This window comes from Chiloscyllium plagiosum, unplaced genomic scaffold, assembly GCF_037043375.1.
Source record: "Chiloscyllium plagiosum isolate Xiang-an unplaced genomic scaffold, Cpla_swu_hap1 HiC_scaffold_1, whole genome shotgun sequence".
Taxonomy (NCBI): domain Eukaryota; kingdom Metazoa; phylum Chordata; class Chondrichthyes; order Orectolobiformes; family Hemiscylliidae; genus Chiloscyllium; species Chiloscyllium plagiosum.
This window is the reverse complement of record NW_028270139.1, coordinates 163,456,607-163,481,606: the sequence shown is the minus strand read 5'-3', so window position 1 is coordinate 163,481,606 and position 25,000 is coordinate 163,456,607. Positions and strand designations below refer to the sequence as shown.

General features: G+C 47.5%; 1 protein-coding gene across 6 annotated transcripts in view; it reads left to right on the top strand.

The window, feature by feature from the left end:
• The window catches only part of dysf (dysferlin, limb girdle muscular dystrophy 2B (autosomal recessive)), a 407,686-nt gene that overhangs the window by 302,419 nt on the left and 80,267 nt on the right, over window positions 1–25,000 (top strand). For all 6 annotated transcript variants that reach the window (XM_087991921.1, XM_087991945.1, XM_087991926.1 and 3 more), the window contains 4 exons: window positions 7,555–7,736; window positions 12,716–12,856; window positions 14,389–14,418; window positions 19,497–19,520. In XM_087991921.1, coding sequence (XP_087848047.1) covers window positions 7,555–7,736; window positions 12,716–12,856; window positions 14,389–14,418; window positions 19,497–19,520 — 377 coding nt within the window. The remainder of the gene's footprint in view (window positions 1–7,554; window positions 7,737–12,715; window positions 12,857–14,388; window positions 14,419–19,496; window positions 19,521–25,000) is intronic.

The following is a 25,000-nucleotide window of genomic DNA, read 5'->3' as shown; positions in this document are numbered from 1 at the left end:
CTGAGGTCCCAGAGAATCAAGGGGCTGCCCTCTCTCATCAGAGACAGAGACGACAGATGGTGAATTTTACCTGAGGGTCACCACATCTCAGAGAAGGCTTTTTCACTGGAGCGTAGGAGGTTGAGAGATGACTGTATTGGAGGCTCATACAATCATGAGGGGCGTACATAGGGTGACTGGTAGGATGAAAGTGAGGACTGCAGATGCTGGAGATCAGAGCTGAAAATGTGTTGCTGGAAAAGCGCAGCAGATGAGGCAGCATCCAAGGAGCAGGAGAATCAACGTTTCGGGCATGAGCCCTTCTTCAGGAATGAGGAGGCCAAGCGTGCAGCGGAGAATCCGGAGGGAGGTCTGCTGCTGGAGGCTTCGGATTTGTTGTAGGTACTGGTTGTCCTGGTTGGGTCCAAATTTTGTTGGTCTGAACGTAGTCCGGAGTCCGTGCAGGGTCAGTTGGTTCCGTAGGCAGGTGCTGAGGAAGGAGATGTGGATGTGGTTGCAAGTCTGTTTGAGAACGTGGCTGAAGAGCTTCTGGGCAGAGGAGATGACCTGGGGGGTGCAGTGAGAGAGGGACTCACTGAGATCCTTGTAGAGGGAGGAAGAGAACTTCTTCAAGGAAGGCATCCTTGTAAGAGGATTCGCAATGGGTTAAAATCTTCTAGGAGAAAGTGAGGACTGCAGATGCTGGAGATCAGAGCTGAAAAATGTGTTGCTGGAAAAGCGCAGCAGGTCAGGCAGCATCCAAGGACCATGAGAATCGACGTTTCGGGCATGAGCCCTTCTTCACGAATGAGGAGCCCTTCTTCAGACCACCTCATTCCTGAAGAAGGGCTCATGCCCAAAATGTCGATTCTCCTGCTCCTTGGATGCTGCCTGATCTGCTGCGCTTTTCCAGCAACACATTTTCAGCTCTGAATGGTAGGATGGGCAATTTCAAGATGAGGGGGCATATTTTTAAGGTGAGAGGAGAGAGATTTAAAAAAGACATGAGGGCAACCTTTTTACACAGAGATTGGTTCGTGTGTGGAATGAAGGGAATGGTGGATGTAAGTATAGTTACAAAGTTTAAAAGATACTGATAGGTACGTGAATAGGAAAGGTCTGGAGGGATATGGGCCAGGGAATTCCATGGATTCACAACCCTCTGGGTGAAGATGTTCTTTCCCAATTCAGTCCGAAATCTGCTCCCCCTAATTTTGAGGCTATGCCCTCTTGTCCTAGTTTCACCCACCATTGGAAACATCCTCCCTACTTATATCAGTCTATACCTTTCATTATTGTGTATATTTCCAAAAGATCCCCCCTCATTCTTCTGAATTCCAATGAATATAATCCCAGTCTACTCAGTCTCTCCTCATAAGCCAACCCCCTCAACTCCGGAATCAACCTCGTGAACCTCCTCTGCACCCCCTCTAGTGCCAGTACATCTTTTCTCAAGTAAGGAGGCCAAAACTGCACAGAGTACTCCAGGTGTGGCCTCACCAGTACCTTACATAGCTGCAGCATAACCTCCCTGTTTTTAAGCTCAATCTTTTTAACAATGAAGGACAAAATTCCATTTGCCTCCTTAATCACCTGCTGCACCTGCAGACCAACCTTCAGGGGTTCATGCACAAGGACACCCAGCTCCCTCTGCACAGCAGCATGCTGCAACTTTTTCGCATTCAAAAAATAATCCTTTTTGCTGTTATTCCACCGGAATAGATGACTTCACACTTATTTACATTGTAGTCCACCTGCCAGACCTTTGCCCACTCACTTAAACTATTTATGTTCCTCTGCAAAGTTTCACAGTCCTCTGCCACTCATCTTAGTGCCATCTGCAATCTTCAACACACTACACATGGTCCCCAACTCCAAATCATCTATGTCAGTTGTCAATAATTGCGGTCCCAACACCGATCCCTGAGGCACACCACTAGTTACTGATTGCCAACCAGAACAGCACTCATTTATCCCCAGTCTTTGCTTCCTATTGATTAACCAATCCTCTTGAAGGACTTTTGCCCGAAACGTCGATTTTGCCTGTCCTCGGATTTTGCCTGTCCTCGGATGCTGCCTGAACTGCTGTGCTCTTCCAGCATCACTAATCCAGAATCCTCTATCCATGCTAATTTATTACCCACAGCACCTTGGATCTTTATCTTATGTGGCAGCCTTTTATGCGGCAGCTTGTCAAATGCCTTTTGGAAATCTAGATACTCCACATCTACTGGGTCCCCGTTGTCCACCTTGCTTGTCATGTCTTCATAGAATTCCAAGAGATTAGTGAAGCATGACCTGTCCCTTTAATGAACCCATGCTGTGTCAGGGCAATTTTTATCGAGATACCTTGCTATTTCTTCCTTGACAATAGAGATAAACCAACTACGACTAACCCAGGAAGTTAGATTAAGTTGAAAGATAAAGCAGATAGATTCAATTCCCTACAGTGTGGAAACAGACCCTTCAGTCCAACAACCCTCTGAAGAGGAACACACCCAGACCCATTTCCCTCTGACTAATGCACCTAACACTACGGGCAACTTACCATGGCCAATACACCTGCACATCTTTGGACTGTGGGAGGAAACCGGAGCACCCGGAGGAAACCCACGCAGACACGGGGAGAATGTGCAAACTCCACACCCACAGTCACCTGAGGGTGGAATTGAACCTGGGACTGTGGTTTTGTGAGGCAGCAGTGCTAACCACTGAGCCATCGTGCCGCCCCAAGATAAGGGGACCGAAACCAGTGATAGCCCCAAAGACTGGGATAAATTCAGAATCCAGCAAAGGAAGACAATAGAGATAATAAAGAGAGAAAAAACGAACTACAAGAGCAATATAAAAACTGACAGTAAGAGCCTCTTTTACTACATATAAAGGAAGGGAGAGGTCAAAATGGACGTGGGCCATTTGGAAAATAAATCTGGGGAGACAGTTTTTGGGGAAGAAGAAAATAGACAATAGACAATAGGTGCAGGAGTAGGCCATTCTGCCCTTCGAGCCAGTACCACCATTCATTATGATCATGGCTGATCATGCTCAATCAGTATCCTGTTCCTGCCTTATCCCCAAAACCCTTGATTCCACTATCCTTAAGAGCTCTATCCAACTCTTTCTTGAAAGTATCCAGAGACTTGGTCTCCACAGCCTTCTGGGGCAGAGCATTCCATACACCCACCACTCTCTGGGTGAAGAAGTTTCTCCTCAACTCTCTTCTAAGTGGCCTACCCCTTATTTTTAACCTGTGTCCTCTGGTTCGGGACTCGCCCATCAGCGGAAACATGTTTCCTGCCTCCAGAGTGTCCAATCCTTTAATAATCTTATACGTCTCAATCAGATCCCCTCTCAGCCTTCTAAACTCAAGGGTATACAAGCCCAGTCGTTCCAGTCTTTCAGCATAAGATAGTCCCGCCATTCCGGAAATTGACCTAGTGAACCTACGCTGCACTCCCTCAGTAGCCAGAATGTCTTTCCTCAAATTTTGAAACCAAAACTGCGTACAATATTCCAGGTGAGGTCTCACCAGGGCCCTGTACAGCTGCAGAAGGACCTCTTTGCTCCTATACTCAATTCCTTTGGTTATGAAGGCCAGCATGCTTTCTTCACTGCCTGCTGTACCTGCATGCTTGAAATGGCAGAGGAATTAAGCAAATAATTTCCATCAGTTTTTACGGTGGAAGATAGTTTCAGCATTCCATTAATATTAAACAGTACGGAGGAGGAATTAAGTTCCATCACCATCACTACACAAACGAATCCCCTGGCCCTGATGGCTTGCACCTGAGGATCCGAAATAGGGAGCTACTGAGATAGTGGATGCATCAGTTATAATTTTCTAATAATGGTTGGATTCTGGAGAAGTAACAGAGGATAGGAAACTGCTAATGTAATACTAATATTCACAACGAGAGGGAGGCAAAAAGCAGGTAACTGGAGGCTGATCAGCCGAGCATCTATTGTCGGTAAAGTATTGGAAACAATTATTGAGGAATTAACCCCAGAACATTTGGAAAATTATAATCTAATCAAGCAGAGTCAGCTTGGCCTAATTAAAGGGAGATCATGTGAGTAATTTGCAGGGGGTTTTCGAGGAAGTCCCGACCACAGTGGATAGAGGGGAGCCAGTCGATGTGTTGTATTTAGGCTTCCAGAAGCTGTTCGACAAGCTACCTCACAAAAGGTTAATCTATAAGAGCCCATGGTTTTGAAGGTAGTATATTGGCATTGAAGAGAGAACAAAAGAGTAGAATATTATTTAAATGGAGAGAAACTGCAGAGAGTTGCAACACAATGAGGATGGGAATTGTGCATGAATCAATGAAAGTTAACACACAGGGCCAGCAGGGAATCAGGAAGATTAACGGAAATCTTCACCCTGATTTCAAGATGGTTGGAGGAGAACAGCACAGAAGTCTTACTCTAACTGTATAACGTGCTGGTGAGACTGCATCTGCAGTACTGTGAGCAGTGTTGGTTCCCTTATTTAAGGAAATGATATTTCATTGGATACAGTTCAGAGAAGGTTCATTAGGATTATCCCTGGTATGGAGAGACTGTATTAAGACCAAAGATTAAACAGGTTGGGATTCTATTCACTGGAGTTTAGAGGAATGAGAGGTGATGGCATTGAAACATATCGGACTCTGAAGGGTCAATGCTGAGAGAATGTTTCCCCACATGGAACAGTCGAGGACCAGAGGGGACAGTCACAGGATAAAGGGGTACCAATTTAAGATAGCGATGAGGAGAAATTTCTTCACTCAGAGGGTTGTGAGTCTTTGGAACTCCTTGCCACAGAGAGAGCTGTGGGGGGCAGAGTCCACGTGTATGTTTAATGCTGAGAGAGATTCTCGATCAGTCGGGGAATCAAGGGTTGGAGGGAAAGGACAGGAAAATGGGTGTGAGCAATATTAGATCAGCCATGGCCCTACAGAGTGGCCAAGCAAGCTTGAGAGGCCGAATGGCCTTCTTCAGTTCTTATGGTCTTATTCTCTGTCCAAGCTAATAAATTACCCAAATCCCATGTGATCTTATCTTGTGTCTGAACTATTTGTACCACACCTTATTAATTTATTATTGTCATAATAAAAGGAGGTGTTAGCAATTCTGAAAGTGTAAAAGCAGATAAGTCCCCTGGGCCAGATGGGATTTATCTGAGGATTCTCTGAGAAGCTGGGGAGGAGATTGAAGAGCCTTTTCCTTTGGTCTTTATGTCATCATTGTCTGCAGGAGTAGTGCCAGACAACTGGAGGATAGCAAATGTTGTCCCCTTATTCAAGAAGGGGGTGGCATGATGGCTCTGCTGCCTCACAGCACCAGGGTCTCAGGTTCGATTCCAGCCCCAGGCGACTGTCTGTGTGGAGTTTGCACATTCTCCCCGAGTCTGCGTGAGTTTGCTCCCACGGTCACAAAGATGTGCAGGTTAGGGTGAATTGGCCATGCTAAATTGTCCATAGTGTGAGATGCATTAGTCAGAGGGAAATGGGTCTAGGTGGGTTACTCTTCGGAGGGTCGGTGTGGACTGGTTGGGCCGAAGGGCCTGTTTCCACACTGTAGGAGATTTAATCTAAAGGGGAGTAGAGACAACCCTGGAAATTGTAGACCAGTGAGCCCTACTTTGGTTGTAGATAAAGTATTGGAAAGGGTTATAAGAGATAGGGTTTATAATTATCTAGAAAGAAATAAGTTGATTAGGGATAGTCAACAAGGTTTTGTGAAGGGTAGGTTGTGCCTCAGAAACCTTATTGAGTTCTTTGAGAAGGCGACCAAACAGGTGGATGAGGGTAAAGCGGTTGATGCAGCGTATATGGATTTTAGTAAGATGTTTGATGAGGTTCCCCATGGTAGGCTATTGTAGAAAATATGGAGACATCGGATTGCATGGTATTTAGTGGTTTAGATCAGAAATCGGCTAGCTGAAAGAAGCAGAGGGTAGTGGTTGATGGGAAATATTCATCCTGGAGTTCAGTTACTAGTGGGATGCCACATGGATTTATTTGGGGTCCACTGCTGTTTGTCATTTTTATAAATGGCCTGCATGAGGGCGTAGAAGGATGGGTTAGTAAATTTGCAAATTACAGTAAGGTCAGTGGAGTTATGGATAATGCCAAAGGATGTTGCAGGTCACAGAGGGACATAGATAAGCTGCAGAGCTGGACTGAGAGGTGGTAAATGGAGTTTAATGTGGAAAAGTGTGAAGTGATTCACTTTGGAAGGAGTAACAGGAATAAAGAGTACTGGGATAATGTGAAGATTCTTGGTAGTGTAGATGAGCAGAGAGATCAAAGCGAATTACTGTGGATGCTGGAATCTGAAACCAAAAGAGAAAATGTTGGAAAATCTCAGCAGGTCTGGCAGCGTCTGTAAGGAGAGAAAAGAGCTGACATTTCGAGTCTAATTGACCCTTTGTCAAACCCTAGCTTTGACAAAGGGTCAGTTAGACTAGAAACGTCAGCTCTTTTCTCTCCTTACAGATGCTGCCAGACTTGCTGAGACTTTCCAGCATTTTCTCTTTTGAGCAGAGAGATCTCTGTGCCCATGTACATAGATCCTTGAAAGTTGCCACCCAGGTTGACAGGGTTGTTAAGAAGGCATACAGTGTGTTAGCTTTTACTGGTAGAGGGATTGAGTTTCGGAATCATGAAGTCATGCCGCAGCTGTACATAACTCTGGTGGGTCTGCACTTGGAGAATTGTGTACAGTTCTGGTCACTGCATTATGAGAAGGATGTGGAAGCTTTGGAAAGGGTGCAGAGGAGATTTACTAAGATGTTGCCTGGTATGGAGGGAAGGTCTTACGAGAAAAGGCTGGGGACTTGAGGCTGTTTTCATTAGAGAGAAAAACATTAAGATGTGATTTAATTGAGACATATAAGGTAATCATAGGGTTAGATAGGGTGGACAGTGAGAGCCTTTTTCCTTGAATGGTGATGGCTTGCACAAGAGGACCCAGCTGTAAATTGAGAGGTGATAGATATAGGACAGATATCAGGGGTAGTTTCATTATACAGAGAGTAGTGAGGGGGTGGAATGGCCTGCCTGCACCAATAGTAGACTCACCAACTTTAAGGGCATTTAAATAGTCATTGAATATGCATATGGATGAAAATGGAATCGTGTAGGTTAGATGGGCTTCAGATTGGTTCCACAGCTCAGCGCAATATCAAGGCCTGTATTGCGCTGTAATGGCCTATGTTCTATGTTCTAAACCCATTATCTACTTCCATCTAGAAGGACAAGGGCAGTAGCTACTTGGGAACACCACCACCTGCAAGTTCCCCTCTAAGCCACTCACTTGGAAATATTTTGCCGTTCCTTCGCTATTGCTGGGTCAGAATCCTGGAATTCTCTCCCTAACGGCGTTGTGGGTCAACCCACACCCAATGGACTACAGCAGTTCAAGAAGGCAGCTCACCCCCACCTTCTCAAGGGGCAACTAGGGATGTGCAATAAAGTTGGACTAGCCAGCGACGCCTATTTCCCAGGCATGAATTAAAGAAAACCAACTCTGGCTGTTTGGGTTAAGGGTTTCATGTGTAAACTCACTTGGCTCTTTATCTTCTCGTTACAGACCCATACGCCATTGTCTCATTCCTGCACCAAAGCCAAGCGACTGTGACAATGAAAGGCACCTTGAACCCCACCTGGGACCAGACGCTCATCTTCCATGAAGTGGAGATTTTCAGCGATTCCAACATCACCACCAATAACCCTCCTAACATTGTGGTTGAGTTGTATGACCACGACACCTATGTAAGCCTGGTGATCAGTATTATTTATATCGCTTGTATCACACAGAAAATTGCAGAGTTAATTTGGCCTGTTACGTAGCCATAGGGAAGGCCATTCAGCCCCTTTAGATTGTTTCACCAGGACAGGAGAAGAGCTTCTTACACAGGTCCTCTGTCTAGGCCCCTCGTGATCTTGAAAAAGTCTTTCAAATCAAATCAAATCAAATCTCCCCCTCACTTTATCCTGTTCAATGAAAACACTTCCAACCTCTCCAACCTGGCTTCACAAACAAAGCTCCTTATCCCTGAAACCTGTGACGCCTCACGGGCTGAGTGCACTGGAAATGAGACTCCACAATTTCTGACGCTGAAGTAAAACGATAGATGCTGGAAATCTGAAACACAGACAGAGAAAAAATAATTGGCAGCATCTGTGCAGAGAGAAACACAGTGAAAGTTTGGGAGTCCAGTGACCCTTCTTCAGAACAGAATTCAATGTTGCGTTTGTTTAAAGGTGACTATCTAATCATGACTGATCGTTGGAAAAGCCCATCTGGTTGAGTAACATCCTTTTGGGGTAAGTAATCTGCCACCTTTCCCTGGTCTGGCCTGTGACTACTGACCCGCAGCAATTTTAATTTATTCATGGGATCAGGGCCTTGCTGTATTTATTTCCCATTGCCAGGGGGCATTTAAGAGTCACCCACATTGGCTGTGGGCCTGGAGTCAAATGTAGGCCAGACCAGGTATGGATGGTATAAAGGACTTCAGCGAACCAGAAAGGATTTTCCTGACAATCGGTCATCGTTAGATTTTCAAACCCCAGATTTTAATCAAACTCACATTTCACCAGCTGCCGTAGCAGGATTTGAACCCATATCCCCAGAACATTGCCTGGGTTGCTGCAGTAATAGCCCAGCAATAATGCCACTAGGCCATCACCTCCCCATTGTGGTTGAGCCCCAGCTCCCCTCTGAAATGGCCAAAATACATGGTTAAGAGATTTGTGTCAAGATTGGGAGAGCTGTCTCTCAGATAGTCAAGGAACAGCCTGACATAGTCAGAATCATAGAACTACACCTGACAATGACCCATGCCACTATTACCATCCCTGGTCATGTACTGTCTCCCCAGAGGTGCTGGCACTGTGGTATTCACTCAAGAAGATCAACACCATCCAGGACAAAGCAGTCCACTTGATTGGCACCACATCTACAAGCATCCCCTCCCTCCACCACCGACGCTCAGTAACAGCAGTGTGGACTATCTACAAGATGCGCTGCAGGAATTCACTAAAGATCCGCAGACAGCACCTTCCAAACACACAACCACTTCCATCCAGAAGGACAAGGGCAGCTGATACATGGGAGCACCACCCCCTGCAAGTTCCACTCTGAGCCTCTCACCACCTTGACTTGGAAATATATCATGGAGTCATAATCATAGAATAATACAGCACCGAAACAGACCCTTCAGTCCAACTCATCCACACTGACCAAGTTTTCCAAACTAAATACTTCCACTTGCTTGCATTAGGCCCATATCCCTCTAAACCTTTCCTATTATAAAGTCATATCATCCATTCCTTCACTGTTTCTGGATCAGACTGTTGGAATTCCCATCCTAACAGCATTGGATCAGCTGTTATAAATATTTTAGAAGTATCTTCGCCAGTGAACGTACGTTCTGGAATCTCAACCTTTGTATTTTTTAAATATTTCGGGGAATTGGCAGCAATGTGTAACCATTTCTTGAAGCAAAGATCTCCATGTTATTTTTCTACATTTTCCAAATTCCCCGCCACAGAGTGTTTACTAAGTGACGATTGGCCACGGTCTCAGTGTTCCCGTCTGACGGCACCGCAGTGTCGGTGAAACACAGGTTACAACCAGGCACCAAGACAGCTTCAAACCGGGTGGGAGCACAGTGTGTGTGTCAACAGTGAAGTAATAGATTGCTTCCTTGCTCCGAGAGGAATTTCCCGTTTGCCCATCCAGAGGCTGACAGTGGAATTAGGGGAATGCATCAGTGGAAAAGTGCGTTTACCATCTTCCTTCACCCTGGTATCGAGCCACAGTTAGATCACAGCGGGAGAACTCTTCAGGGTTCCACGGAAATGCGTCAGTACCAAATGGGCCAGCATGTCCCTAGTTGCCCCTTGAGAAGGTGGGGTTGAGCTGCCTTCTTGAACCACTGCAGTCCATGTGCTGTGGGTTGACCCACAATGCCCTGAGGGAGGGAATTCCAGGATCTTGACCCAGTGACAGTGAAGGAACGGTGATATATTTTCAAGTCAGGATGGTGAGTGACTTGGAGGGGAACTTGTCCACAGTCCTTTTCCATGTACCTGTTATGCTTAAATCTCTTGCTCAATAACGGGCAATCATCAAAATAATGAGTTCACGAACAGACAGTTTGCTTCATGGAGTAATATTCAAGGTGGTGACAATGGCCCAGTTGAAAATGTGGGTGTTGAGTAACTGAGCAGTACAGTGAGGGATAAAGAAGAGGTGCTAACAAGGCTGGCAGTACTCCAGGTAGAGAAGTCGCCAGGCCCAGATGGGATGCATTCAGATCACTGAGTAAGGGAGTAAATTGCAGAATTGTTGACAGAGATTTTCCAGGCCTCTCTGAACGCAAGATTAGTCCTGGGGGACTGGGGGGTATGGGAATGTAGCACTGTTGTTTAAGAAAGGGACAAATGGTAACCTAGGAAAGTACAGACCTTGACATCAATCATGGGAAAACTGATGGAAGGAGGCCATAATACTGGATACAGTGAGTGAAAAACTAGCACTAGACAGCCAACATGGCTTTGTCAAGGACGCGGTGACACAGGCTGAGAGCAGTGCTGTGGTTGTTGTACATTTGGACTTTCAGGAAACAGTTGATGTGATGCCACAGGACAGGAGGGTTTATTAAAATGGGGATTAGAACCAGGACTAAGGAATTTTAGAAACAAAGGAATATTAGAGAGACTGTGCATATTCTGTTTGGATCAGCGAAAATTCAGAGGTGACTTTATTGAGGCGGTCACAATTATGAACAATTTTGACAGACTAAAGAAAGATATTCTGTTTCCATAGTTGGTAAGTCAGTAACTAGGGCTCACAGTTTCAAGACTGTCTGCAAGCGAGCTAGGAGTGAGATGAGGAGAAACTTCATCACTCAGGGAGTTGCTGGGATTTGGAATGCGCTGCCTGGGAGAGTAGGGGAGGCAGATTCCATCAGAGGGTTCAAAAGGAAGCTGGATACATATTAGTCATGATTCAGAGATGCCAGTGTTGGACTGGGGTGTACAAAGTTAAAATCACACAACACCAGGTTATAGAACATAGAACATAGAACAATACAGCACAGAACAGGCCCTTCGGCCCACGATGTTGTGCCGAACATTTGTCCTAGCTTAAGCACCTATCCATGTACCTATCCAATTGCCGCTTAAAGGTCACCAAAGATTCTGACTCTACCACTCCCACAGGCAGCGCATTCCATGCCCCCACCACTCTCTGGGTAAAGAACCTACCCCTGACATCTTCCCTATACCTTCCACCCTTCACCTTAAATTTATGTCCCCTTGTAACACTCTGTTGTACCCGGGGAAAAAGTCAGGAGTGTGATGGAGTACACTCCTTCATCAGGTGATTGTCCAGGCGTCGGTCCGAAAGCTAGTATGCTTCCAATTAAACCTGTTGGACTATAACCTGGTGTTGTGTGATTTTTAACTGGATATATATTAGAATGGGATGAAGTTAGAGGACTACGGAAATAGGGCTGAAGTGTGGGACCAGCTGGGTAGCTCTTTCGGAAGCTGGTGAAAAGGACAGATCAGGGTTCTTTCTGGATGGTATGAACTAAATATGGGCAGCACGGTGGCTCAGTGGTTAGCGCTGCTACCTCACAGCACCAGGGACCCAGGTTCGATTCCAGCCTCAGGAGACTGACTGTATGGAGTTTGCACATTCTCCCCGTGTCTGCGTGGGTTTCCTCCCACAGTCCAAAGATGTGCAGGTGAATTGGTCATGCTAAATTGCCTATAGTGTTCATGGGTGTGTAGGCTAGGTGCATCAGTTAGGGGTAAATATAGCATAGGGGAATCGGTCTGGGTGGGTTACTTTTCAGAGGGTCAGTGTGGGCTTGTTGGGCTGAAGGGCCTGTTTCCACAGTGTAGGGATTCTATATAAAAAAAATACAGTGGATCTCCAGCAAGATTTGGGGGTTCAGGTGCCTGGCTCTTTATAATGTCACAAATAATCTCAAAATGCTGGCTTTTATATCTGGACGACTGGAGTGCAAGGATGGTGAAGTTATGCCGCATTTATATAAAACACTGGTTCACCACCACTTGGAGCACTGTGAGCAGTTCTGGGCACCACACCTTGGGAAGGGTAGATTGGCCTTGGAGGGAATATAATGTAGGTTTACAAGAAATTACAAGAATGATGCTTGGACTTTAGGGGTTATGTTATGAGGAGAGATTATATACAAATCAGGCCTGTTTTCTCTGGAATTTAGCAGGAAAAGGGGTGATATAATTGAAGTCCGAAAGAACTCAATAGGAAAGGACAGGGTAGCTAAAGATAAACTATTTCCATCGGTCAGAGATTCTGGAACGAGGGGGCAGAGTCTGAGGATTAGGGCCAGAGCGTTCAGGAGAGATGTAAGAAAGCACTTCTCCACACAAGGTAGGGGAGGGGATTGGAACTCTCTTCCACAAAGGGCCTTGAATGTTGGATCGGGTGTTAATTTTAAATCTGAGATTGATCATTTTTTTGTTAAGCAAAGGGATATGGGTTAAAAGTGGGTACATGGAGATTGGCCACAGATAGCCAGGATTGCATTGAATGAGAGGCTGAATGGCCTACTCCTGTTCCTACATTCCAAGAGTACAGCAATGAAATGATGAACAGAATGGGCAGGTGGACGAAGATGTTTATTTCCCTTATCTCTTTCTCTTTCTCTCTCTCTCTCTCTCTCTCTTCCCCCTACCCCCTCCCCTAGGGGGCTGATGAGTTTATGGGGCGATGTATCTGCAGACCATGCCTTGAACCCTCCCCAAGACTGGCGTGGTATCCAGTGAGAAGAGGCAACAGAAATGCAGGGGAACTCCTGGCTGCCTTCGAGCTCATTCCACGGGAGAAGGTACGTGAACCGTGAAATCCAGCAGCCTTTCCTCCACATGTACAGCAAAGCCCCACCTTTAACAGCATGGTTGAACACATGTTCCAGGACATATCACAGGACGATCATTCAAAAAGAACTCTAATAGCGCATTATAGCATCATTCTGTTGAGTTTATCATAATTTTGTTCAGGCCTAAGTGTCATAAAATTATCTGCAATCCTTTCTCTCCACCATGGGGTAGGAAGTTCTCTCTACTTATGCAAACTCTGCCCTGATACATTTACAAACTCTGCCCTGATACATTTGAAGTTTGGCAGCCATTTCTCTCAAGGGGATGCCATGATTGGTTCCGAATGCAACTCGGGATTTTTTTATTCATTCACATAACGTGGGTGTCACTGGCTGGGCCCAGCATTTATTGCCCATCCCGAGTTGCCCCTTGAGAAGGTGGGGGTGAGCTACCTTCTTGAGCCTCTGCAGTCCACCTGCATTGGGTTTGACCCACAATGCCCTGAGGGAGGAAATTCCAGAATTTTGGCCCAGTGACAGTGAAGGAATGGAACTGCGATATATTTCCAAGTCAGGACGGTGAGTGGCTTGGAGGGGAACCTGCAGGGGGTGGTGTTCCCATGTATCTGCTGCCCTTGTCCTTCTGGATGGAAGTGGTTGTGGGTTTGGAAGGTGCTGTCTGAGGATCTTTGCTGAATTCCTGCAGTGCATCTTGTAGATGGTACACACTGCTGTTACTGAGCGTCAGTGGTGGAGGGAGTGGAGGTTTGTGGATGTGGTGCTGGGCTGCTTTGTCCTGGATGGTGTTGAGCTTCTTGAGTGTTGTTGGAGCTGCCCCCATCCAGGCAAGTGGGGAGTACTCCATCACACACCTGACTTGTGCCTTGTAGATGGTGGACAGGCTTTGGGGAGTCAGGTGATGAGTTACTTGCTGCAGTATTCCTAACCTCTGACCTGCTCATGTAGACACTGTGTTTAATTGTGAATCCAATTCAGTTCCTGGTCTTGCCAGCCCAAGGCTAGATATTGTCAAGGTCTTCCGTTGAACCTGGTTGGTTTCCTGCTGCTAACCCTCAGCCAGGTCCTCAGTGTGTTCCTCAATCCCCAATTTAGAAAGCTGTCTCCAGAAAGGAGAGGTTCCTCTCACAGAATCACAGAAGGATAGTGAAGCACCCAGTGGCTGTTTGGCCCATCGTGTCTGTACTGGCCCTTTCCTTTCTCCTGCCCTTTCCCCTGAACATTGTTACTATTTCTAAAACTTTACCTCCTGGAAGCCTCAATTAAAGCTGCATCCACCGCAGTTCCCAGGCAGTGCATGCCAAACCGTCACCATGGTAACGGGCGTTTCTCATGGCATGTTTGTTTTTTTTGCCAGTCACATTAAACGTGTGCCCTCTCATTGTAAGATGCTCATTACAAACACAACACAGGCATAAGTTACTGAATTCCACAGCCAACGCTAACATCTCCACATTTTTAAAGAGTCAGGAAACAGATGGGAATCTTATTCCATTGATTTGTGTGTCTTTATTGTCTTGCAGCGTACAGTGCACCGTATTCCGGGTTTGAAGGTAAGGTTCAAGGGGATCATTACCCATCAACAAACTGATACTGTAACAGAGTAAAGCTGCCTCTACACCACCAGGACAAAGACAGCACGGGGTTAGACACAGAGTAAAGCTCCCTCTACACTGTCTCCATCAAACACTCCCAAGATATGGATACCATGGGGTTAGATACAGAGTAAAGCTCTCTCTACACTGTCCCCATCAAACACTTCCAGGACAGGGACAGCACGGGGTTAGATACAGAGTAAAGCTCTCTCTACACTGTCCCCATCAAACACTCCCAGGACAGGGACAGCACGGGGTTAGGTACAGAGTAAAGCTGCCTCTACACTGTCCCTATCAAACACTCCCAGGACAGGGACAGCACGGGGTTAGGTACAGAGTAAAGCTCTCTCTACACTGTCCCCATCAAACACTCCCAGGTCAGGGACAGCACGGGGTTAGGTACAGAGTAAAGCTCCCTCTACACTGTCCCCATCAAACACTCCCAGGACAGGGACAGCACGGGGTTAGGTACAGAGTAAAGCTCTCTCTACACTGTCCCCATCAAACACTCCCAGGACAGGGACAGCACGGGGTTAGGTACAGAGTAAAGCTCTCTCTACACTGTCCCCATCAAACACTCCCAGGACAGGGACAGCACGAGGTTAGATACAGAGTAAAGCTCTCTCTACACTGTCCCCATCAAACACTCCCAGGACAGGGACAGCACGAGGTTAGATACAGAGTAAAGCTCCCTCTACACTGTCCCCATCAAACACTCCCAGGACAGGGACAGCACGGGGTTAGATACAGAGTAAAGCTCCCTCTGCACTGTCCCCATCAAACACTCCCAGGACAGGGACAGCACGCGGTTAGATACAGAGTAAAGCTCTCTCTACACTGTCCCCATCAAACACTCCCAGGACAGGGACAGCATGGGGTTAGGTACAGAGTAAAGCTGCCTCTACACTGTCCCCATCAAACACTCCCAGGACAGGGACAGCACGGGGTTAGATACAGAGTAAAGATCTCTCTACACTCCCCATCAAACACTCCCAGGACAGGGACAGCACGGGGTTAGATACAGAGTAAAGCTCCCTCTACACTGTCCCCATCAAACACCCCCAGGACAGGGACAGCACGGGGTTAGATACAGAGTAAAGCTCCCTCTACACTGTCCCCATCAAACACTCCCAGGACAGGGACAGCACGGGGTTAGATACAGAGTAAAGCTCCCTCTACACTGTCCCCATCAAACACTCCCAGGACAGGGACAGCACGGGGTTAGATACAGACCTTCCATTTTGTTCCACTGCACAAGAATTGCAACTGGCCTTTCTTGCACAAGAATATTAGCATTTCAATTTTCCAAGTTGAGCAGTCCAAACCTGGACTATTGTTTTTTTCCAATTCCCCTCAGGAGTGCGGCCTGTCCTCTTGTCCCTGGGCATATCCCATTGCCCTGTTTCCTCCCCACTGGATTTCAGCTATAACAGGGATTTACGAACAGCGTGACTACCTGCCGTCATTTCCAATGTCGATGAATGGTCGATAACTGAAGGAGATTCAGAATGGGGAGGTTTGGAGATTTTGGGATTGGTCAAGGAGGTTGTCAGAGAATGAAGGCTCCTTTACCCTGGCTCTGTGGGAAAATAGGGAAAGTGCGGGACACTGCCAACCACAGACGGCCCTTCTTGAACTACCCTCCCAAAGCCGGTTTTGACCTGTTGGTTTTTGCTGTGTGTTGTGTTGTGTTCAGCCCAGATAGTTTGTACCGGTCACTCCCTTCGCCATCAGCTGTGCCCACTCGGATGGTTGGCAGAGTTAGCAGGAGGGAGCAGCTGGTAGCAGAGTGGCTGGGGTGAGACAGTGTATTGGGCACAGGCATCGCTGTGATGTGCAGCTCACCTGCTCACTGACCACACAGATGGCACCCTCTGGGGCTCAGACTGTGAGGGCACCCACTGCCCATTTGTGTTGCTGCATATTATAGTCATAGGGATCTATACCACAGAGAAAGGCCCATCGGCACATCTCATCTATGCTGGTTAATAACAACCACACAGCTGTTCTAATCCCATTTCCCAGCCCTTGGTTTTGTGTGTGTGCGTGAGTGAGTGTGTGTGTGTGTCTGTCTGTCTGTCTGTGTGTCTGTCTATCTGTGTGTGTGTCTGTGAGAGTGTGTCTGTGTGTTTCTGTGTGTGAGTGTGTGTGTGTGTGCGTCTGAGTGTGTGTGTCTGAGTGTGTGTGCGTCTGTGTATGTGTGTGAGAGTGTGTGTGTGTCTGCGTGTGTGTGTGTGTCTGAGTGTGTGTGTGTGTGTGTCTGTGTGAGTGTGCGTGTGTTTGTCTGTGTGAGTGTGTGTGTCTGTGTGTGTGTGTCTGTCTGATTGTGTGTGTGTCTGTGTGAGTGTGTGTGTGTGAGAGTGTGTGTGTGTCTGATTGTGTGTGTCTATGTGAGTGTGTGTGTGTGAGTGTGTGTGTGTGTTTGTCTGTGTGAGTGTGTGTCTGAGTGAGCATGAGTGTGTCTGTGTGTGTGTCTGTGTGAGTGTGTGTGTGTGTGTCTGAGTGAGCATGTGTGTGTCAGTGTGAGTGTGCCTGTGTGTGTGTGTCTGTCTGTGTGTGTGTGTGAGTGTGCGTGTGTTTGTCTGTGTGTGTGTGTGTCTGAGTGAGCATGTGTGTGTCTGTGTGAGTGTGCCTGTGTGTGTGTCTGTGTCTGTGTCTCTGTGTGTGTGTCTGTGTGTGTGTCTCTGTGTGTGCGTGTGAATGTTTGCACACTTCCTAAATACTTCATCCATGTGAAGAGGGCTTCTGCTTCTCCCAGCCATACTGGAGGTGAATACCAGATTCCTACCACTCTCTGGGGGAGAAAGGTTTACCTCACATCCCCTTGAAACCTCCACCCATTATGTTAAATCAATACACCTTGTCATTGATCCCTCCATTAAGATTTCCTGTTGACCCCCTTTCTATGCCCTTCATAACTTTACCATTTCAATCGTGTTGCGCCAACTCAAATCCTAGACGCGTACTGCAGAGAAAGAGATCCATCAGCCCCATCAAGTCTCATTCAAAGAGGTGTCATGTCAGTCCCACTCTCACCCTGTTTAACCATTTCCCTGCAATTGCTTCCCTTTGATTCATTATCTGTCTGTGTGGAGTTTGCACATTTTTCCCGTGTCGATGTGGGTTTCCTCCGGGTGCTCCGGTTTCCTCCCACAATCCAAAGATGTGCAGATTAGGTAGATTGGCCATGCTAAATTGCCCGTAGTGTTGGGGGATGTGTAGATTAAATGGATTTGCCATAGGGAATGCAGGGTTACAGGGATAGGCTTGGAGGCTGGGACTCATAGAGTCATAGAGATGTACAGCACGGAAACAGACCCTTCGGTCCAACTTGTCCATGCCAACCAGATATCCCAACCCAAGCTAGTCCCACCTGCCAGCACCAAGCCCATATGACAGATGACACCAAAATTGGAGGTGTAGTGGACAGCGAAGAGGGTTACCTCAGAGTACAGCAGAGTCTTGATCAGATGGGCCAATGGGCTGAGGAGTGGCAGAAGGAGTTTAATTTAGATAAATGCAAGGTGCTGCATTTTGGGAAAGCAAATCTTAGCAGGACTTATACACTTAATGGTAAGGTCCTAGGGAGTGTTGCTGAACAAAGAGACCTTGGAGTGCTCCTTGAAAGTGGAGTTGCAGGTAGATAGGATAGATTAGATTACTTACAGTGTGGAAACAGGCCCTTTGGCCCAACAAGTCCACACCGACCCGCTGAAGCGCAACACATCCATACCTTGAATTGCTGTGCTCTTCCAGCACCACTGATCCAGAATCTGGTTTCCAGCATCTGCAGTCATTGTTTTTACCCCTACATCTACCCCTTACCTAACATTACGGGCAATTTAGCATGGCCAATTCACCTGACCTGCACATCTTTGGACTGTGGGAGGAAACCGGAGCACCCGGAGGAAACCCACGCTGACACGGGAGAATGTGCAAACTCCACACAGTCAGTCGCCTGAGGTGGGAATTGAACCCGGGTCTCTGGCGCTGTGAGGCAGCAGTGCTAACCACTGTGCCACCGTGCCGCCCACGGTGAAGAAGGCTTTTGGTATGCTTTCCTTTATTGGTCAGAGTATTGAGTACAGGAGTTGGGAGGTCATATTGCAGCTGTACAGGACATTGGTTAGGCCACTGTTGGAATATTGTGTGCAATTCTGGTCTCCTTCCTATCGGAAAGATGTTGTGAAACTTGAAAGGGTTCAGAAAAGATTTATAAGGATGTTACCAGGGTTGGAGGATTTGAGCTATCGGGAGAGGCTGGACAGGCTGGGGCTGTTTTCCCTGGAGTGTCGGAGGCTGAGGGGTGACATTATAGAGGTTTATAAAATCATGAGGGTCTATTCCCTAGGGTGTGGGAGTCCAGAACTAGAGGGCATAGGTTTAGGGTGAGAGGGGAAAGATATAAAAGAGACCTAAGGGGCAACTTTTTCACACAGAGGGTGGTACGTGTATGGAATGAGCTGCCAGAGGATGTGGTGGAGGCTGGTACAATTGCAACATTTAAGAGGCATCTGGATGGGTATATGAATAGGAAGGGTTTGGAGGGATATGGGCCGGGTGCTGGCAGGTGGGACTAGATTGGGTTGGGATATCTGGTCAGCATGGACAGGTTGGACTGAAGGGTCTGTTTCCATGCTGTACATCTCTATGACTCTAAGTCTGTGTCCTCTGGAGATCAACCCGTCAGCCATTAGAAGCACTTATGTTTCTTAACCCTTCAGGAACTTACGTGTCTAATTTGCTCTTGGGCTGATTGAAGGTTTTTTTCTGTTCATGCATGAGATGTGGGTGTCGATGGCTGGGCCTAGCACTTATTGCCTGTCCCTAGTTGCCCCTTGAGAAGGTGGGGGTGAACTGCCATTTGGTGTGGGTGCTCCCACAATTCTGTCGGTTCTATCTACACCTGAATGTGTGAAACACGGGCACTGTGAAGGGGCAGGTCGTCATGGGGTGAAATTGCTGGTGTTTCTTGTGCACTAACTCTTGTTTCCTTTCATCATTTCCCAACACACGCACGGTGCTGCCATCCCCAGGAGGAATTTAGCACGCTGAAGGAGGTAAGGGTGACCTAGCCATTGTTGTTCTCTGCTCTGTCAGTTTGCTTGATTCATGTTGGGTTTGGGAAGGCATTTTGACTTTGAATCACCCGAGAGAGATTAGCCAATCATTGGTCACTGCTGGACTTGATGGGATGAATGGCCTTGTCTTGGTCCAGACTGTCTTGATTTACAGCAGAATCAGTTCCCTGGGCATCGGCTGGAAGGGAAATTTGAAAGGGTTCAGAAGAGATTTACAAGGATGTTGGAGGGTTTGAGCTACAGGGAGAGGCTGACTAGACTGGGGCTGTTTTCCCTGGAGGGTCGGAGGCTGAGGGGTGACCTTATAGAGGTTTATAAAATCATGAGGGGTATGGGTAGGGTAAATAGACAAAGTCTTTTCCCTGGGGTCGGGGAGTCCAGAACTAGAGGGCATAGGTTTAGGGTGAGAGGGGAAGATTTAAAAGGGACCTAAGGGGCAACCTTTTCACGCAGAGGGTGGTACGTGTATGGAATGAGCTGCCAGAGGATGTGGTGGAGGCTGGTACAATTGCAACATTTAAAAGGCATCTGGATGGGTATATGAATAGGAAGGGTTTGGAGGGATATGGGCTGGGTGCTGATAAATGGGACTAGATTAGGTTTGGATATCTGACCGGCATGGACGAATTGGACCGTGCTGTACAACTCTGTGACTCTCAGTGTCGTTGTGTGATGTATGGTCATGCGAGAGGGAGAGGATGATCTTCATTGTAAAGTGGTCAGATCATTGTCATTGGAGTGTGCTCTGAGATTACAGAAGTCAGGAAACAAGATGAATTTCTTCCCGCACTTGTGAGCTGTAGCCATTGCTGGCAAGGCCACCAGTCATTGCCTCCCGGTGGAAGAGGAGGTATTGGGTGTCCTTGAAGACAGAGATGTTGATATGGCTGGGTCATTCAGCTATTCCAGAGAATATTAAAGAACCCGCCGCATCCCTGAGGGTATGCTGTAAAGGCGTTACCACACATCAACAGAGGAAATATGATCATGTCTTACATTGTTTTGGATGACTGGGGAGCCTTTGGTTCTCCATTGTTTTCCCCATGGCAACACCTCAGCCAGTTGGAGGGGAGGGACTGACCAATCAGCACCCCGTTCTCCTGTGGTGTAAATCGCTTGAAAAGTTTGGTGTTCGTGCTTTCCGTCCTGATGAGTTAAAGAGGAACAGAATGATGTAGATGCATGTGGGGAGGCAATGGCCTAGTGGTATTATTGCCAGAATGTTAATCCAGGGTCAAAGGTTCGAATCCTGCTACGGCATATGGTGGAATTTGAATTTGAGAAAGAATTGGCAATTAGGAGTCTAATGATAGTCATGAATCAGTTGTTGGGAAAATCCCATCTAGTTCACTGATGTCTGTCAGGGAAGGAAACTGCCATCCCTAACTGGTCTGGCCTCCACGTGACTCCAGAACCACAGCCTACCTTGTAAGTACCTCTTGATGATGTCCACATGAATTAACCAATAAACATCATGGGGATCCTTGACAGGCACATGAGGGAGAGGGGGAAAAAGGAATTACAATGGACATTTTGGTGTAGACTGAGGGGACCCTAATATGGGCTGGGTTGGCAGAAAGACCTGTATCTTGCTGTATAACCCCATGTAACACTATGTAAGTCCATTCCTCAGAGCTTAGGAGATGTTTTGAGGCTTTGATAGGGATTAATTCCCCCCCCCCCCGGTAGAACCAGCAGATTATTGTCTCTAAGATCTGAGCAGTGTCATGAGGAGAAACCTTTTCTTTCAAAGAGTTGTCCGTCTTCAGAAATCTTTGCCTTTGGGAGCTGTGAATATCCATTCCTGAAATGTTAACCCTGCTTCCTCTTCCTGCCAGACTTGCTGAGTTCCTCCAACAATTTCTGGTTATGTTCCTGATTTCCACCATCCAAAGTTCTTTGGGGTTTATTTTTGTGAATATCAATTGTTGAGTATATTTAGGTCAGATTTCATTTTTTGGTGCGAATGAAGGATTGTCGTGAATGATGGAACAATCTGAAAGGGCCAAACGATTTAATCCATCCTTTATTTCCACTCTGATGGGACGATCAGACTCTGCCCGTTTGGATTATTTTGTGGCATTTTTCTGTCTGGTAAAGAGCCCCGTGCCATGGTGAGTAAGACTGAGTACTCCCCCTGCTGTGTTGTTAGGGAGGGAGGTGCAGGACTTCGACAGAATAGCAGTGAAACACTGGGTGACCTTTGACAAAGTTGAGGCAGGTGAGGACCCTGGGTCTGTACTGAATGGAGCTCAGAAGGATGGGGGGGTGGGTGGAATCTGATTGGAGCGTACAGAATACTGAGAGGCCTGGATAGAGTGGACGACAAGATGTTTCCACTGGTAGGACCCGAGGGCACAGCCTCAGGGTGAAGGGACGTCCCTTTCGAACTGAGCATCCACAGCTCTGCACGGTCAACAATTCTTAAGATACACAGCATGCTCCAGTTGAAGAAATCTCTCCTCATTCTCAGTCTGAAGCGATCTCTTGTATTGTAAGACAAGCTTTGATTGATTGATTGATTGATTGTCACATGTACTGAAGCACAGTGAAATGTTTTGTTTACAAGCAGTACAGGCAGGCCATAGTAAACAAGGACGTACAGATCAAAAGATTTGGACAGAGGCATTCACAGGATGTGCACACGGTGAGATCGATGTTAGCAAGGTCAGCATTGTTTGAAGTTAGAGACTCCATTCATCAGTCTAATACCGGGCGGGAAGAAGCTGTTCCTGAACCTGCTGGTGCGTGTGTTTCTGTACCTCCTGCCTGATGGAAGCGGTTGTAGGAGATCATTACCGGGGGGTGGGAGGGGTCTTTGATGATGTTGGCAGCGTTTCCGTGGCAGCGAGCCGTGTAAATGGAGCCCATGGATGGAAGGTTGGTTTCCGTGATGGTCTGGGCTGTGCACACCACCTTCTGTAGTTTCCTACGGTCCTGGACAGAGCAGTTACCGTACCAGGCCGATATACACCCGGACAGTATGGTCTCAATGGTGTATCTGTAGAAGTTGGTGAGGGCCCTTATGGATGTGCTGAATTTCCTGAGGTGCCTGAGGAAGAAGAGGTGTTGTTGTGCCTCTTCACCATCGCATCTACCTGGGAAGGCCAGGACAGGCTGTCGGTTATTGTCACTCCGAGGAACTTGACACTCTCCACCCTCTCACCCTCAGCTCCGTTGATGTAGATGGGGGTGTGTTCTCCTCCTTGCTTCCTGAACCCAATGATCAGTTCTTTAGTTTTGCCGACGTTGAGATGGAGGGGTGGTTACCCTACCTCCTTTCTAGCTCCACAGCCTCTCAGCAGTTAGCCTCTTTTAAGTTCTTTTGGGATTTTACATCTTTCAACGAGGTGCTCTCAAATCCTCCTTCCTGGGACATTCTGCCTCCTGGGACAACCTCGAGTAGGCTCCAATACAAAATCCTCTTCCTGCCCAGTGGTATTACAACCAGCAGAGAGCAGCAATGCTCTTTGTATGAAGAAGGCAAGGAATAGTTCAAAGCGAACACTTACTTTGAAGTTCAATCAGAAAACAGGATTTGACTCAGAATGGATTTTCAGAATGGCCTGAAAGTAACAGGGAGAAGGAACCCCAGAGGCTGGGACCCAGGCAGTCAAAGGCATCGATCCCTGAAGGTTTCAGCACAGAGACACAGTGTGGTGAAGAAGACAGGATCATTAGCAAGAGCTTCCATTATAGCAACAAGGGACAAAGTTAAAAATCACACAACCCCCAGGTTTATTTGGACACACTCACTTTCAAACCACCTGATGAAGGAGCAGTGCTCCGAAAGCTAGTGCTTCCAAATAAACCTGTTGGACTCGAACCCGGTGTTGCGTGATTTTTTAATTTTGTTGAGAGTGCGGTGCTGGAAAAACACAGCAGGTCAGGCAGCATCCGAGGAGCTGGAAAATTCCTGACGAAGGGCTCCGGCCCGAAAAGTCGATTCTCCTGCTCCTCGGATGCTGCCTGACCTGCTGTGCTTTTCCAGCAGCACACTCTTTGACTCTGACTCTCCAGAGTCTGCAGGCCTCACTGTCTCCGCATTTTTAACTTTGTCCAGCCCAGTCCAACACCGTCTCCTCCAAATCAGGAGCAAGGGAGTTCTGGTACAACGCGATAAAACATTGGATGGGCCACAGATGGAATACTGTGTGCAGATCTATTGGAAGTGTGTGATTGCACTGGAGAGGGTGGATCTCTGGGACACCCGCACCAACCAACCCCACCGCCCTGTGGCTGAACACTTCAACTCCCCCTCCCACTCTGCCGAGGACATGCAGGTCCTGGGCCTCCTCCATCGCCAAACCCTAACCACCCGACGCCTGGAGGAAGAACGCCTCATCTTCCACCTCAGGACCCTCCAACCACACACGATCAATGTGGATTTCAGAAGTTTCCTCATTTCCCCTCCCCCCGCCGACCTTATCCCAGTCCCAAGCCTCCAACTCGGCACCGCCCTCTTGACATGAATATTGTTTTTCCCATCTATCCGCTCCACCCTCCTCTCCGACCTAACACCTACTCCTCCCCCCCCAACCTTCATCTACCTATTACATTCCCTGCTACCTTCCCCCCCCAACCCCACCCCCCCCGCCACCTCCCATTTATCCCTCAGTCCCACCAGCCGCATTCCTGATGAAGGGCTTTTGCCCGAAACGTCGATTCTCCTGCTCCTCGGATGCTGCCTGAACTGCTGTGCTCTTCCAGCACCGCAATCTCAACTGCAAAGGAGATTCACCAGGATGTTGCCTGGGATGGAGCGTCTCAGTTATGAGGAGAGACTGGATTGTTTTTAGGGATTTGGGCGTCGCTGTCTGGCCAGCTTTGATAGCCCATTCCCTATTCGCCCTGGAGAAGGTGGGGGAGAGCTGCTTTCTGTAAATCGCTGCAGTCCACTTGCTGTGGATGGGAAGACCGGGTTTGGATTCCTTGGATCAGAGGAGGCTGAGGGGGGATCTGACTGAGGTTTACAAAATTATATAAGACGCATATAGAGTAGATCATGAGAAGCCTTTCCCCATGGGAAATGTGTCTAAGAGCAGAGGGTGAGGCAGAAGTGATTTAGACGAGATCTGAGATCGAACCTTTTAACACAGAGGCTGGCAGAAATATGAAATGGGAGAGTGTGGTGGAGGGAAAGGTCCTCTGGCAATATTTAAGAAGCATCAGGATGAGCCAGGGCAGAGTAAGCTAAGGAGCAAGTGCAGGTAAATGGGATTAGTGTAGTTGGACAGCATAGACATGTTGGGCCGAAGGGCCGGTTTCTGTGTTGTGTGACTCCCTGACACGGTGGGTCGAAGGGCCTGTTTCTGTGCTGTGTGACTCCCTGACACAGTGGGCCGTGGGCCTGTTTCTGTGCTGTGTCCCTCCCTGACACGGTGGGCCGTGGGCCTGTTTCTGTGCTGTGTGACTCCCTGACACGGTGGGCCGTGGGCCTGTTTCTGTGCTGTGTCCCT